The following is a 17481-nucleotide window of genomic DNA, read 5'->3' as shown; positions in this document are numbered from 1 at the left end:
AGATGAAAATGCCTGTAGTCTATATTATATATATATAGACTACACACACACACACAGAAAAATTCAAGTATTTCAAAATTCCAAGTTTCTAAATCCACTTTGAATGTAAATTAATATTGGATTCAAAATGTGCAATTTTGAATTTTACATGTTTTTAATTTGTGCAAACTTTGCAGCATTTCTGGATTGTGAAGTGGTCCAAAATTAAATGCTGAAATAGTCAAAACTGTATTGTCACTGTAGCACAGCTAATCCCATAGCAAGATTATAAATCACATACAAAGATCAGACACATATGATCTGTTTATCTAGAAAACACACTGAGGGAGGTCAGCCTCATGGTTGCCTCAACAGAGGCCTGTAAGGTCCAGATCCTCAGGCATCCTGCTGTTTCTCGACTCCATCTTATAGTTGTTACAGGTTTGGCCACAGAGATCACCTTGGGATTTCACCTAATGTGCTGAAATTACCTCTGAGCCCATTTTCCCTGCCAGCTTGGGACTCCAGAACCCTGCCTTGTTGAGCCAGACACACTAGCCTGCTGCAACACAGACCCAGGGTCTGGGCCACGCTCCTGAAGCTGCAGATTTATCTAAAAACAGCTCAGCAGGTTACCTGTCTCCAGCACCCAGACCCCAAATGGGATCCAAACCCTAAATAAATCTGTTTTACTCTGTATAAAGCTTATACAGTGTAATTCATAATTGTTTGCCCTCTATAACACTGATCATAGAATATCAGGGTTGGAAGGGACCTCAGGAGGTCATCTAGTCCAACCCCTTGCTCAAAGCAGGGCCAAACCGCAGACAGATTTTTGCCCCAGATCCCTAAATGGCTCTCTCAAGGATTGAGCTCACAACCCTGGGTTTAGCAAGCCAATGCTCAAACCATTGAGCTATCCTTCCCCCAATAGAGAGATATGCACAGCTGTTTGCTCCCCCAGCTATTTATCACTTACTCTGGGCTTATTAATAAACAAACGTGATTTTATTAAGTATAAAAAGTAGGATTTAAATGGTTTCAAGTAATAACAGCCAGAACAAATAAGTCACAAAGCAAAATAAAACAAAACACGCAAGTCTAAGCCTAATACATTAAGAAACTGATTACACGTAATATCTCACCCTCAAAGGTGTTCCAAAAAGCTTCTTTCACAGACAAGACTCCTTCCTAGTCTGGGCCTAATCCTTTCCCTGGTCCAGTCTTTGTTAGATCCAGAAGACATCTCGGGTGGTAAGCAGCAGTTTTCTCATAACTGGCAGCCCCCTTTTGTCCTGCTCCACCCCCTTTTATAGCTTTGGCACAAAGTGGGAATCTTTTGTCTGTGCTTGTCCCCACCCCCGTCTCATCAATGGAACAGTACAAGGATTAAGATGGATTCCAATATCATGTGACATGGTCACATATCACTGTAAGACCCCTAGTCTCCATTTTTCCTGTACACAGGAAGGCTTGCAGTTAAATAAATCATTTACAACCATTTGTCCTAGTCAATGGGAGCCATCAAGATTCTAAACCACCATTAATGGCCCACGTTTTGCATAATTACAATAGGACCTCAGAGTTATACTTCATATTTCTAGCTTCAGATAAAAGAATGATACACGCGTACAAATAGGAGGAATATACTCAGTAGTTTATAACCTTTGTTATGATACTTTACAAGAGGCCTTTTGCATAAAGCATATTCCAGTTACATCATATTTCCATAAAACATACGGAGTGCAACATCACAATGGTTTCTGACAGTCCCAACTTCTCCCTTTGCGCTAGTGTGCATGGGCATGAAGACTTGACTTTTCTAAAGAGACTGAACCCCCTTTAATATTGTACTGCTGCATGAAGCTTAGCTACCTCAAGGACTACTTCAGCAATTGAGCATGAAAAGGAACTATGGGTTGTTCAAAGCCTCTCTTTTTAAAGGGTACTGATGCTGTAATAAATTACCATTTTTATAGTACATTACCAATGAACCACATCAGGAGAAGTGGATTATTAATATATTAACCGTTCACCTCAAAAGATAATTATTTGCATGTGCAATAGCTACTTATCTTGAAGTATTTTGTTAAACAATTGGATATTAGTGGTTTTAGAATGGAATTAATCCTATTCTGATCTATTTTTCTTGTACGTATTGTAATACAAAACAGGCCAGATTCTGCACTGATTTAAATCTACAGGATTGCCCAAATAGTAAGTCAGCACAGAATGTGCCATAATAAGACTTGCAATTAAATGCATAAAAGGCAGATGATGGCTTTGATTTTTATTTTCATTGCGCATGTAACCACAGAATCACCAACCAGGATATATAAGGATGAAAGGAGAATGCAAAGACCTTTATGTTAATTGATTTGTTCATTTTTTATTGTTGATTTAATGCTCACAAAAGGTGCTGTTATGAGATTGAAGTTGTCTATTTATCCCACAGCAGGTAAAACATGCAGGATAAAATCTTTAAGAGCACCTAAGTGCTCTTAAATTCCTAGGTCCCACTGAGTTTCAATCAGATTTAAGCTTCTAAGTGCCTACATCACTTTTGAAAACTGGGGCACATAAGTAATTTAGGTGCATTTGAAAACTCTACCTGCCTCAATCCTGACTTGGAGAAACCACTTATAGGTTAAGAGGGGAGCTCATTCTCTGTATCCACTCTGTCCTTGGCCTTTCTGATGAAAGTGCCTACAAAGAGATCAATTAGTTCCAACTCTGGTGGGGAATAAAGTATTAGTGAAGACTCATTTTACATCCTCTTGGAAAGTTATGACCGAGATGATGTAACACACAGATTTGTACATGTGTATTAAATTATGCATTGTAATTAAGGTTTTTTTCACATACATTTGAATGAAAGCTGTTGTGGATACATTGACTGCAGTTGTTCAGACAAACTGTCTGCTGCAATATAAATGACAACTCACTAGTCATAGACCAAGGATCTCCAGTCACAGAATGAGGCTCTTCCAACAAATGCCCCTAGGGTGTCCTTGTGAAAATCAGCCAGAGAACCACCAATCAAAATAAAAAACCCAGCAACAAAACATGTGGTTCTTGTGGGTGTTGAGCCCTCACTCATCTTGAAGCACTTTCAGATGACATCATTATGTGGTTGTCGCAATGCATAGGTAAGTAAGTGCTACAGAAATGGAAGTTCTTGTCAGTCAGATTCTGTGCGCTGCCACTATTATGTAAAACTGAAGAGTCATTTATTAATACTGATACTTTTCTGTGAACATCTGTTGAGTAGAAACAGAAGTTTTTTGTTTGGCTGAGGGGTCCTCAACTTTTTCATGCTGTGCGCCATAGTTTAAATACAGATTGTCTTGACCTTCCCTTTTATTCATAACCCCATGGACCACCTCTCCTTCAGTCCATGATCATATATCAACTACAGCACTTGCTCAAATTGGAAAGTAATGCTAGGGAAGTATTCAATATATTTGCCATCTTTTAAATTCATTTTAGTAGTAAGAGATAAAGGAACCAGCTCTCTGCAAACCTCCAGCAAGTGCTTCACAGACCAGAATTTGAGAACCACTGTTCTAATGCATGGCTATAACAGCTTTCTCCCTGCATCCTCTTCTATCATTAGACTTGGCAAATAAAGCAATACAGATACACTGCATTTGATAAACTAACTTCTGTAGGAAAACTATATTGGTATTCACAAGTCAGAAAAATATTGTACTGAACTGGTTTATACGTGTGCTGAGTGGAATCAGAACAGTTCAACTATACATCATCTTTCTCTTTGGCTGAGGCCAGATCGGTCCTCTTCTGCTTACATGACCTGAAGCAACCCAATTCAGGCTAAATGCATTGGGGGCACAGGAGTGGGGAAAATACTACCTCTGCTTCCATTTTCCTCATGTATTCACTGAGAATTTACAAAAAGAAAGAGACCTTATATAGGTGCACCACAGGAATTGGGAAGGGATCATGATGGCTGGGTGCAGGAAGATGTATGGAGTTAGGAATCAGCCACTTTCTGTGGCACTGTTCCCCAGCTTGTCCTGAATGTATCCCATTAGGAATTGATGCTGCTTCCTAGACCATAGATGCTATGGTGATGGGCACAATGTAGGAACACAGATAGACACACTCCTGAATTGGCTGCTACTTCACAACTGCAGAGGACTTAACAAAGGGCATCATATTTCCCCTGCTGAGGTCATGCTGCTAGGGGAAAGCAGCACTCTCAGTAGCTATTTCCCGCCTCCATGCATCTCTTCCCTGCAGAACCCCGCTCTATGCCCCACAAGGGCTTTCCCAGCTGCATAGATGGTTTCTAAAAAAAGCCATCTTACTGAGTTTCCTACCCTCTACCCTCATCCCACAGGTTTCTCTGAAAGAAAGGATCTTCCAGCTTCATAGCATTTAATTTATTCTCTCCCTCTGCTATTCTTTCTGAACTCTAGATATGAGGATACATTTTGTATGAAAGACACTAAATTATGCTATATTGTATTTTCTATTAACAGACCACTTATTCTTCTATAAAATTAATGAAATTAAAGAAACTGAAAGGTTTTATCCCCCAACTTTTAAAAGTCACATATTAATACCAATAAAATCCAACCTATTTATAGAGTATCTTTCTAAGCACTGGATGTTTTAAGCACCTTACAGTTCTATGCTGAAGCCCTTTTTAGCTTAAACATTGTAAATAACTTGGGTATAAAGTCAAATACTCCATTTTAAATATTAGCAGCTGGTCACACCAGCATATGTCGACTTGATTATGGATTATTCTCATGTGGCACAAATAGCAAGAATTGTAGAATTTAAAAGTGAAAGCTCCAAATTAATCTTTAAATGCTTTAACCAAATATCAAGGCTTTTTCTGCAAGAGTCTAAATAAAATCTTTATCTGTGCTTAGAGGCTCATGTAAATGTATTCAAAAATGTACTCTCTGGATCTCTTACCATGGCAGATTGGAAGCTGCTAAAACAAATACAAGATCATCAGATCGGGCCAAGCCATCCATCTGCACCAATAATTCTGTTTTCATCCGCCGACTTCCTTCGTGTTCACCACTACCAAGATTCAGAGAAATGTTGTTTGCTTAGTGCTTTAATGCAATCACCTTTATTTAGATTGTCATTCAGAGCAGCTGACCCCTAGTCACAGTTTTGTCCCAATTCAAAGCATGATTAAGTACCCTTAGCTAACATCCAAGCATTAAGTCAAGCTTCCTGATGATTACTTAAATGTGCTCACTTCAGTGCATTAGCTTGGAGTAAATCCACTATTAATGGAGTAAAAGAAAAATATATATTTTGTTTTATCTTTGCATAAAGATTAGTACAAAAAACTGAGTAAACACCAGAGCTGGTATTTAGAGGCAAATGTTGCTAAGCCTTGGGTTAACATTATGTAGGAGAATTTATAGAGAAGTAAAGGTTGCAGTTGACATACTAACATTGTTGATGTATTCAGTGCAACTAGAGTAAAGAGGAAGAGTTTGTGAGAGAATTTAAATTGGCACAGAAAGACATATTTACTACTGAATTTAGTACACTTCATGTCTTTTTGTTTGCTCCTGAGAAAACAGACCATGAAGAACTGAAACAGTAAAAGCCAAACACGTTCTTCTTTCTTTGAGACGGAGGGTTAGGAATCCCACCTAAGAAAAGATGAGGTTTAAGGGCTTGCTCCTGCAATGTGCTAAGAACTCTGGCCTCAATACAGTAAAACATTTTAGCAAGTGCATAAGTGCTTTGCTGGACTGAGGCCTGGGATCCAAAGTGCTCAGCACCTAGCAAGATCAAGCCCTAAGAAAGCTTAGAGCATATGCTCTGCAGTTCAGGTATCGGGTCCTTTTTCTGTAAAGTGTCATCTTGACATATGGTGCTATATCAATTTTTAATAAAATAACCTCATTCTTGGATATGTACCCCACTTCGATCCATCACTCACTGGAGTCAGGGAGAGTTATAAAAGAAAGTATGAGGGCAAAAGCTGACCTATAGTTTATAGCCATTAATTGGCAATGATTAGAAGTTGCGTCTTTATAATGCAGTGTACTGTATACATTCTTTATGAGGACATATAAACACCTGGACATGGTATGCAAAGCATCTAGAAACCTCTGTAAAGGGCACCCTATGCATGTACTGTAATAAAAACAACATCTATAAGTTGTTTTTGCTCTCAATCCCATCAGTTTTCAGATTTTTCTTAAACTTTAACTGTGTATTGTCATGGATGGCAATATTAATGTTGCTTCATTCTCGCTGCTACAAACTCTGTCCATAGTAATTCCTTTACACAGTGATGCAACTGCCTCCTCTCTGGCCTTACTGTCTCTCACCCGGTCACTCCCAACCAGTCCATCCAAAAGGTTGCAGTCAAAGGTCATATTCTCATTTTCCTCTGTGAATCCTTTCACTGTTTTCCCCATCCTCCAGTCCAAGTTTCTTATTTTAAAGGACATTCATAACTGCATTCTTGTACCCCTCTCCTACTCATATTCTTCCTGTGCCAACATATCCCAGTTAATCCCACTCTGCTCGTCATGCGTTCTTCTGTACCACCCCTTATGCTGATATCTATGGATTCATAGTGGATTATTGTTGGAATTATTCAGGCATGAGCCTTACAGGTTGAAAATGGGCTTAAGGAAAAGTTATTTTTAAAAAATTAAATCTAAAACAAAATCATTACAGTTACAATATAACTCAAAATAGTTATTCTGTCAATGGGATCTAAATTATAGGTCTTTCTATGGGCCCAATCATGCATCTATTGAAGTTCATGGAGTAGGTGCAGGCCTTATTGAACTAATGGTAACAGGCTCAGTGCACTGGTAAGTGTTGATTGACACCCAATCAAAGCACTTATTGAATATAAATGAGTTTTTTAAAAAGTATTATTTTGAAGCTATCGCAAGCTAAGTCGTCAATTACCCAGGATGATTGCCTCTCTGACTCATTACCGACTCCAGCTCATCCAAGAAAATTGTGGAGGGAGCATGATATCGGGCAAGTTCGAATAACACCTGTTCAAAGAAAAGAATCCACAAAACAGAATTAACAACTGTGGCAAGCAAAAAGGTGATATGGGCCATTGATACAAAAGCTAGATAATGATACATATATTAGTGCACAAATCACAAAAACCTTTTGGGGGTGGGGTGGGGAGGGGAAATGGAATAAATGTTCTGACTTGGTAGAGGGTCCCAGAGTCCTTCCTTAATTCTGAAAGGTTTATAAAAGGAGCGATAAAGAACACACACACACACATAATCCTGTCTTTACATTTAAATCTTTCCCTCTAAATCCTAGCCAAGTACACAGAGAATAATGGAATAGAAGAAAAGGATTGTGGGGAAATCCTGAATTGTTACCAGAAATTAAATATTTTTCTTCTTTTATTGCTGCTCCATTTGTCCCCCCCCAATCCTTATTTTAAAAAAAAATTCCAAAGAAGAACAAACAAACAATATTCTCTTAATCAGAATAAAGTAATTCTTTTATTTTTCCTGATGAGAACATTATTCTAATCAACAAAATGCTGTTAGTTTCTTTCACTGGAATTTTTGTGATTTTTTTTAAAATAAGAATTTGAGAAAAAACAAATGGAGCAACAATAAAAGAAGAAAAGTATGTGCCTGTCCCTAATGCTGAATTTCTTGTCGGAATCCTAAATTGCTGTAATTAAGCTGCCTCCACATTTCCTGTTTTTGTTACCCCATGACTGTGTTAGGCCTAATTTAGGCTTGCGATTGTAGAGACTTTTATTTGCCAGTAAAGTGCCACAAGCAACTGTAGTGATGGCTGTGATACTTCCCAGAGGTACCCAGGGTTGTAAGGCACCTTGCTACCACATGTCCTTAGCATGAGTAAGTTTTGTCTGTGCCTGTTATGGATCAGCACGACTCCACCATCCTCTGGCAACACGAGCACTACCTTCCAGGCCTCCCTCTCAACGAGCAGGTTAGCAATAGGCACACACACACTGCCTGGAGTCCTCTGAGCATCCTTCTGGAGTCCCCAGTCCCTGATCTACTGAACGGTCACTAAACTGTCAGATTCTCTATTCCCAAAGAAACAGCACACCAGCTTCTTAGATTCCTCGAAGGATCACCACTCCGCTTAACATACAGCACTTAGATATATTTATAGTGAAAACAGGAATAAAGAACAGAGATTCAAATGATAGAGTGAGAATATTGGAAACAAATGCTTACATATAAAACATAAAAAGGGTCATACTGGGTCAGACCAATAGTCCATCTAGCCAGTATCCTGTCTTCCGACAGTGGCCAATGCCAGGTGCCCCAGAGGGAATGAACAGAACAAGTAATCTCTGTTGCCCATTCCCAGCCTCTGGCAAATAAAGGCTCACAAAATCATAACATTCTTTCTAGAGCCTAAACTAACTCACAAGACATTCCCCAGTCTCCTATAGAATAGCTTACCCCAGCCCCAGTCCTTTTCCTAGCATTTTCAGACAGGAAGGCCGAGATCCCCCTTTCATAAGATCAAGACTGCTGGCAGATTGTCTTCACAGTCTGAAGCATGCCAAGGCACCTCTCTGCACCCTCAGACAGACAAGATCAGACCTGAAAACAGGGTGTCCCCCACTCCTGTGGTTTACTTCTTTCTGTTAATTTCCTTCTGAAGCCTCCACAAGTTCTTCATTAGCATTTGACTCAATACACTAATAGACTTCTATTTTAAGACACACAATAAGCAATGGTCCTCTGGGGAGATAAGTGTGTCTCACCTACTGTCAGGAGAAGTTTATCTCAAAGCATACTACCTTAGAGCAGTGGCTCTCAACTTTTCCAGACTACTGTACTCCTTTCAAGAGTCTGATTTGTCTTGTGTACCCCCAAGTTTCACCTTACTTAAAAACTTACAAAATCAGATATAAAAATACAAAAAAGTCACAGCACACTATTACTGAGAATATTAATATTAATGAGTCCTCTCATTTTTACCATATAATTATAAAATAAATCAAATTGGAATATAAATATTGTACTTACATTTCAGTATATAGTATACAGAGCAATACAAACAAATCACTGTCTATGAAAGTTTAGTTTGTACTGACTTCGCTAGTGCTTTTTATTAGGGCTGTCGATTAACTGCAGTTAACTCACGTGATTAATCACGATTAATTTTTTTGAGTTAATCACAGTTTTAATCGCACTGTTAAACAATAAAATACCAATTGAAATTTATTAAATATTTTGGATGCTTTTCTGCATTTTCAAATATTTGATTTCAATTTACAACACAATACAAAGTGTATAGTGCTAACTTTATATTATTATTTTATTACAAATATTTGTGCTGTAAAAATGATAAACGAAATAAATAGTATTTTTCAATTTACCTCATACAAGTAACTTTAGTACAATCGCTATCATGAAAGTGCAACTTACAAATGTAGATTTTTTTTGTTACATAACTGCACTCAAAAACAAAACCATGTTAAAAACTTTAGGGCCTACAAGTCCACTCAGTCCTACTTCTTGTTCAGCCAATCACTAAGACAAACACATTTGTTTACATTTAAAGGAGATAATGTTGCCTGCTTCTTATTTACTGTTACAGGTTGGACTCCTTGGGAAGTCACCTGATGTACTGAGATACCACTGAGTCTATCTGTTCTGCCAGCATGGACCCCCTTTAAACTGTCTTGCTGAGCCAAGCTCTTAAAACCTCCTTTAAACACACACAGGCAGGGCCACATCCAGCTGCAGATCAGCTCTGGGAAGACCCAGTTTAAGGGACTTGCTCCAGCACTCAGACATCCACCTCCCTTGGAGTGCAGACCCAAAGATATATTATGAAATTCGCTTCTTCCCTCAATGTGGAGGAGGGTGTACACAATTTTTCACTCCCCCAGTTAGCAATCACATAAACTGGGTTATATTGTAAACCAGAAACAAATTTATTAACTATAACAGGTGTATTTTAAGTAGTTAAGGGGGTAGCAGACAGAACAAGGCAGATTACTAAGAAAATAAAATGGAGCACACAAACTAAGCTCAATACACTAAAGAAACTGGTTACATGCAAGTTCTCACCCTAAATGTGGTTCTAATAATCTTCTTCACTGGCCAGATGCCCTTCCAGCCTCAGCCCAGTTCTTTCCCCCAGTTCAGTCTTAGTTGTTTCCAGCACTCATCTTGGGTGAGGTAGCAGGGGAGAACTGATGACCTGGATTACCTCACTTCCCACCCTTACATAGGATTTGCATAAGGCAGGAGTCTTTCTTTCCTAGTTTGACCACCCCTAGCTTCTTGTGGAAAAGTACAGAATTCAAGATGGGTTCCAGTCTTAGGTGACATGGTTACATGCCTCTGTAGGGCCCTTGTAGCCATTCTTCACAGGCTAACCCACACATTCACAGGAAGACTAAGCTCTTTTACAGTCCATTATCCTTGTTGATGGGCCATCCGCCCTGTCTGGCTTTTCCATTGTTGTACCTGAAGTGTTAGCAGTGAGTATCATCCAAAGTAGCATAGTTGAAATACAAATATATAGTCAATATTCCTAATTTCAGATACAGAAATTATACATGCATACAAATAGGACAATCACATTTAGTAAATCATAACCTTTCCAGTGATATCTCATCTGAGTCATTTGCATAAAGTACATCTCATTTGTCATATTCATATCATAGGCATATTTTCATAAAAAATATGGAATGACACGTCACAACAATGTCACCTGAAAATGAGAACAGGTGTTCACATGGCACTGTTGTAGCTGGGATTGCATGGTATTTATATGCCAGATATGCTAAACATTTGTATGTGCCTTCATGCTTTGGCCACCATTCCAGAAGACATGCTTCCATGTTGATGATGCTCGTTAAAAAAATAATGCATTAATTAAATTTGTGACTGAACTCCTTAGGGGAGAACTGTACATCTCCTGCTTTGTTTTAAGTGCATTCTGCCATATATTTTGTGTTATGGCCATGGCCAGCTCCAGGTTTTCTGCTTCCCCAAGCGGTGGAAAAAACCCCAAAAAAACAATCGGTGGCAGCTCAATCGCGCAGCTCCATTCTTCAGTGGCAGTTCAGCAGCGGGTTCTTTGCTCCTTCTCTTCCTCTTCGGCGGCGGTAAAGAATAAGAGAGGGACTGAGGGACCCGCCGCCGAATTCCGGCTGAAGACCCGGACATGCCGCCCCAATAGCGGACGAAGTAACACCCCTTTGTAATGGCCACCCCAAGCACCTGCTTCCTTAGCTGGTGCCTGGAGGCAGCCCTGGTTATGGCAGTCTCAGATGATGACTCAGCACATGTTGTTCATTTTAAGAACACTTTCAAAGTAGATTTGATAAAATGCAAAGAAGGTACCAATGTGAGATTTCTGAAGATAGCTACAGCACTTGATCCAAGGTTTAAGAATCTGAAGTGCCTTCCAAAATCTGAGAGGGACGAGGTGTGGAGCATGTTTTCAGAAGTCTTAAAAGAGCAACACTCCGATGCGAAAACTACAGAACCTGAACCACCAAAAAAGAAAATCAACCTTTCGCTGGTGGCATCTGACTCAAAGATGATGAAAATGAACGTGCATCAGTCCACACTGCTTTGGATTGTTGCCCAGAAAAACCCATCATCAGCATGGAAGCATGTATTCTGGAATGGTGGGTGAAGCATGAAGGGACATATGAATCTTTACCGCATCTGGCACGTCGCTGGCTACAACAGTGCTATGAGAACGCCTATTCTCCCTTTCAGGTGACATTGTAAACAAGAAGCGGGCAGCGTTATCTCCTGCAAACGTAAACAAATTTGTTTGTCTGAGCGATTGACTGAACAAGAAGTAGGACTGAGTGGACTTGTAGACTCTAAAGTTTTGCATTGTTTTATTTTTGAATGCAGTTTTTTTTGTACATAATTCTACATTTGTAAGTTTAACTTTCATGATAAAGAGATTGCCCTACAGTACTTGTATTAGGTGAATTGAAAAATAGTATTTCTTTTTTACAGTACAAATATTTGTAATAAAAAATAAATATTAAGTGAGCACTGTAAACTTTGTATTCTGTGTTGTAACTGAAATCAATATATTTGAAAATGTAGAAAACATCAAAAAATATTTAAATAAATGTTTTTTCTATTATTGTTTAATCATGCAATTAATCATGATTATTTTTTTTCAATCACATGATTAATCACGCTTAATTTTTTTAATTGCTAGACAGCCCGACTTTTTATGTAGCATATTGTAACATTTGGAAAATATCTAGAGGAGCTGATGTTCCCCCTGGAAGACGTCTGAGTATCCCCAGGGGTACATATAGCCCTGGTTGAAAAGCACTGTCTTAGGGTGACCTGCCTTTAACTATAAGGTCTAGAGAACATATTTTTCAGCATATACACATAACTCCTCACATATTTTCTATACATACAACTCACAATGGTTATGATGATCAGTGTGAGGCAGGCTTTCAGTACATACCTTACATGACCCCTTTTGGTGAACCCAGGGGATCTCTTTATCCTGATGTACCTCTGTGCCCTATGCCAGCTGGCATCAAGAGGTCTTTGGGTCACAGTGGCAGAGTCTGGAACAGACCATGACAGCTGCCATTCCCAGAGGGAGCTCCTCAGCTGATCGCAATCAGAAAGGAATTGAAACCCGAGCACTGCAGGGGGTGGGGCGCACTGAGGACTTACTGCCAGTAGATCTCAAAATTTAGTATGCCTGCCTGGGATCCAATGTGTCAAAAATCTTTGAGCGCTGGGGAGATCTGGTTCATCTTATGTTACAGAGCTGAAACACACCCACAAATCCAGTCAATACAACAACTTCATAAAAGTATTATTCCCATTTGACAGAAGGAGAAATTGGAACAGAGAATGAAATCACTTGCCCAAGATTTCAGAGGGTATCAGTATCAGAGGAACCACTCAGCATTTCCTGGCTCACAGTTCAGTGCTCAATCCACTAAAAAACACCTATTCTCCAGCTAATTACATTACACCTGTTAGAGTACAATGAATATGAAGATAACAATTCTTACCCGGACAAGTTTTTCTGAATCACCCCTCCATTTGCTGACAATAGTGGATGCTGAAATGTTGAAGAAAGTTGTATTGCATTCAGTGGCAACAGCCTTAGCAAGCAGAGTCTTTCCAGTACCTACAAGCAACAGGGATGAGGAAATTCACTCTGACTAAATAAAATGTAAACATAGGAGTAACTCCCTTCATCATCTTACTAGTCAGAAAATGAACATGGACAGCAAGAGTGGAAATGCAATTAGAACTATTTGGAGAAAAGCAGGTAATGCAGGCCTTCAAGTCACAGCACTATTGACAAATACCTCAGAAACTGTTTGAGTGTACTATATATTGAAATGAACAGAGCACCTCAATGGGCTATCTTGTGGCAAATAAATGCAAGCATATACAAGACCAGAACCAATGCTATTTCACTGGGAGTGGGTAGCAGCTTGTCTAACACACTAATAGTACTACAGACTCCCCAGATGCTCTCAGGTTATGTCTACACTAAAAATGCTACAGTGTAGACACTTGCTACAGCAATGGGAGGAGTTCTCCTGTCACTGTAATTAATTAATCTCCTTGAGAGGCAATAGCTAGGTCTATGGAAAAAAATCTTCCTAGTACTATCTATACCAGAGGTTAGGTCAGCATAACTGTCTCTCTCAGGGCTGTGGATTTTGCATGCTGATGAAAGTTTTCAGTGTAGACCAGCAATCAGTGTCTAGACAACTTTCCAGTGGTGCCTGTGAGGGTGACAGAAATAGTGTGGAGAGCAGCCTAGACAGTGAGAGCATTTGGAGAGACTGCAGAAGTGTTGTGGTGCAGGACAGCCTCCATCCCTGCTAGCAGGAGACCAACACCATTTTCAAAACTAACTCCTAAATGAGGAAGAGGGGGAGCTGGGACATTTTTCCAGGAAGGGATAGTCCAAGCCAGATTTCTCTCTCTTTGAAGGTCAGTTCCAGCCAAATTAGGACTATTGGCAACTATGGCAAATGGAGCAACAATATGAAATTGACATGCTCTGATTATACTTGGAGTCAAGAGTGTTGGTTGGAGGGAGGATTTAGGTGCAGAAATATTCTAGAGTTGTGGGAACTCTGGATGTGGCAAGAGGTAGATTGAAGGGCTAAACTCCATGTCACCAAGTAAATTTGTTATATTAGTATATTGGATCAAATTAGCATGAAGCTCTTAAAATGCATTTATAATTCATCAGTTTGGATAGAAACAAAAGTAGCAATATATGTAGATACACCTATATTTATAGTATAAAATTATACCTACCTGGAGGTCCATATAGTAATAATCCTTTCCAAGGGGAGAGAATCCCTGTAAACAGCTGTGGGTACTGTGGAAACAAAAGAGCAATTCAAGGATTAAAAAAATAAAATCTGAGTCAAAATGCTATTTTTTGCAACAATCCTGTACATGCAGGAAATCTAGCAAACTAGAAGAGAGGAAAAATAAAATAATTGTATAATAGATTTCACCATACAAAATGCTACATTTAACCAGATGAAATCTATTTTAAATGCATTTTTCATGTTTTTATTTTGTATAAATGGATATAGGTTGCTATGCTCTTCAGTAATTCATTTTCCTATAGCATGATGTGTCTGGCAGCTTTTCTTTAGGCAAAATTCCCACAGAATAAGTACTAACGGACTGGGCTTTTTCTATCCAGCAGCAAGGTATTTGTATATGAAAAGTTATATGGGGTGTCAACTTAAATTCCATTTGCTGACTAGGAATTGCATTCAGAAAAGGACAGATACAGTCAGAGCTATGGGACAGCACTTTACAAGAAAAATGTTAACTAGCTGGTGATATTTTGACCATGATAATGTACAGAAATGGTGTCCAGTACTGGTATTCTCAAAGCTACTTAGAGCCTTACCCTTATAGGATACACGACTGCTTCCTTGACTAACCGCTTGGCTGCATCAAGTCCAATAATGTCATCCCATTTTATGTTTGGATTATGAAGATAAATGTCCTGCAATGCACATTTGATCTTTTTTAGAAAAAATAATGTTTTCCTGTACAAATATAATAAACCCGGAAGTAGCAAAACAGCCCACTTATACCAAGGTGTGAAGTACTAGTGATACAAACTGTTTAATGTACAGTATAGGCTCTTAACTGTTAGCTCACGAAAGGGAAGCACTGGACACACACAACAGAAATTCCCAGAAAAAACACTGTATGGCTGGCTCTCATTGAAGCCACTGGAGATTTGCCATTGGCTTTAAGGGGAGCACAGTAATGGCCACAGTGGAGGAGACCAATGATCCATTTCTTCAACAGTGACTAGTATCAGATAATTCAGAGCAAGGTGCAAGAAACTCCTTCATGGATAATTATGGAATAATCTACCCAGGGAGAACATTCTATATAATAATTAGTCTATGCCCTGAAGAGTTCATTCCGATAATTTCATTCAATTCATCAAATTATCTAATCCATTTAAATCCTTCTAAGATCTTGGCAGATCCTTCTAATATTTTGTGGCAGTGCATTCCACAGATGAATTTTTGCGTAAAAAGAAAAATCACATCCTTAATATAATTCGTTGGGGACTTAATTGGGACCACATTGCTGAATCAGGGTCTTAATCCATGTCACTGACTTCTTCAGCCATCTTGGTAATATGTTAAAGGTTTTCCTTACAGCTGACTAATGTACAGTTTCTATAGAAAGGACATAGGGAAACACAATGCTGGTCTTGTCAATACAGCTCCAACAGCTTGGAGTGGTCAGTATATCCCCCAGCCCCATGAGGAAGAGTGTTCTAAATTATTTCTGTGTGTTCTAGGCCAGGAAAAAATCTTTTCTAGCATCATTACATGCAAGAAAGGGAAAACACATTGGGTCTAATTTATCACTGATGTAATTTTAATGGAGATACACCAGGAAAAAAAAAACTGGCCTGGTACCATCAAGAATGACTGAAATGAAGATCCAATCTTACTCTGCTTATAACCGTTGCAAGTTCTCTCATCTCACCACTCATGCCAATAAAAGCACTCAGAGGTTTTAACAATCGTTCCTAAAAAGACAGAAGTAAGTGGGTGTCAACAATTTATTTCAGTACATTTTTAATACAAATTATGAAGCAGTTTCAAAACAGTACCATGCTGAGGCAAAAATTTTAAAGGTACAAATAATAACAATGAAACTGAAATAAGTCATATTTGAGATGCCTCCATAGCTCTTCACTATAAGGGTAAGCCATTATAGGAGATCTCCCTAAATCCTAATGTGTGAAGTTATGACTCAGGGCTGGATTCTGCCACCCTTATTCACAGCAAGTAGCTCCCTTACTCCACAAACAGTTCTATTTATCTCAGCATAAGGATGGCAGAACCTGACTTCCAGGGATTAAGGCCCATGAGGAATATAAACGACTTATCACACTTTCTCATGTGCTGTTTTAAAGAATGAAGTTCCTTTCAAGTGTAACAGGCAGCCCTAGACTGGGTGAGAAGGGGTGATTTTGCTGGCAGCTTTGGCTTGTGGCAGGCAGCAGTGGCCTTGACCGAAAACCTCTACCCCAAAGATTTTAGGGTCCTGGGGAAGGACTAAAATAGAGAGATGTCAGTACCTTGCCATAAATTTGGAGACAGAAGAAACTGCTGGCTGGAACTTGAACACTGTCTGTCCCCACTGAAGTCAGGGGCAAGGATTTCACCCAGATCTGTTTTGTGGAGCTCTGAAAATTGTGCTACATTTGTGAATTATAAGATGTGATTTGTATTTGCCACAAACACCCCTGTTCGGGAAGTACAAAAATGTCAACAAATTAGACTAGTGTTAGTGTCCATTCATTGCTTTTTCAGCAAGGACATAAGCCACTCCAGAATTTCAAACCCCCTTCTTTACTACTTGGAAGTTAGGACCACGTGAATTATGGTATTTTATTTTACTTTTGTTCCCTATTGCACAGTTCGGTGCGTAGTTACTTCTAAAGTTAATTTTGTTAGATGGAAATAATAATCCCTTACTGAAGGATCTGGATCACAGTTAAGGCTGTTTGAGGCTACTTCATTTGATGCTCCTTTGATAGCATCTTGGATCATCCCACGGAAGTCAATTATTTGGCCCTGAAAGAAAAAAGAATGATGTAATAGGCTTTATCCTATCTAAATAAAGTATCTGATTCTACAGTTAAAACTTCATGAATTACACTTCTACCCCGATATAACTCTGTCCTCGGGAGCCAAAAATTTTTACTGCATTATAGGTGAAACCGCAATATATCGAACTTGCTTTGATCTGCTGGAGTGCGCAGCCCCGCCACCCTGGGAGCGCTGCTTTACCGTGTTATATCCGAATTCGTGTTATATCAGGTCACAGGTGTACATAGTACAAAGCAAGCTTAACAGGATCGCAGCTCTCCAACTACAAAAGGCAACAGGCCAAATTCTGCCCAAGAATCCCCATTGACAATTGCCCAAGAAGTCAATGGTAGCAGTGGGGAAAGAAC

The 17481-nt window shown here is 39.2% G+C and overlaps 1 protein-coding gene across 5 annotated transcripts in view; it reads right to left on the bottom strand.

Moving 5' to 3' along the window:
* Positions 1–17481, bottom strand: part of KATNAL2 (katanin catalytic subunit A1 like 2) — a 51323-nt gene that overhangs the window by 14239 nt on the left and 19603 nt on the right. For all 5 annotated transcript variants that reach the window (XM_045020872.1, XM_045020871.1, XM_045020870.1 and 2 more), the window contains exons 7-13: positions 17000–17098; positions 15967–16044; positions 14893–14991; positions 14280–14343; positions 13007–13125; positions 6913–7004; positions 4930–5040 (exon numbers count right to left, since the gene is read on the bottom strand). In XM_045020872.1, coding sequence (XP_044876807.1) covers positions 4930–5040; positions 6913–7004; positions 13007–13125; positions 14280–14343; positions 14893–14991; positions 15967–16044; positions 17000–17098 — 662 coding nt within the window. The remainder of the gene's footprint in view (positions 1–4929; positions 5041–6912; positions 7005–13006; positions 13126–14279; positions 14344–14892; positions 14992–15966; positions 16045–16999; positions 17099–17481) is intronic.

This window comes from Mauremys mutica, chromosome 6 (genome assembly GCF_020497125.1).
Source record: "Mauremys mutica isolate MM-2020 ecotype Southern chromosome 6, ASM2049712v1, whole genome shotgun sequence".
Lineage (NCBI taxonomy): Eukaryota > Metazoa > Chordata > Testudines > Geoemydidae > Mauremys > Mauremys mutica.
The sequence above is the reverse complement of the archived record's forward strand: the minus strand, read 5'-3'. Positions and strand labels throughout refer to the sequence as shown.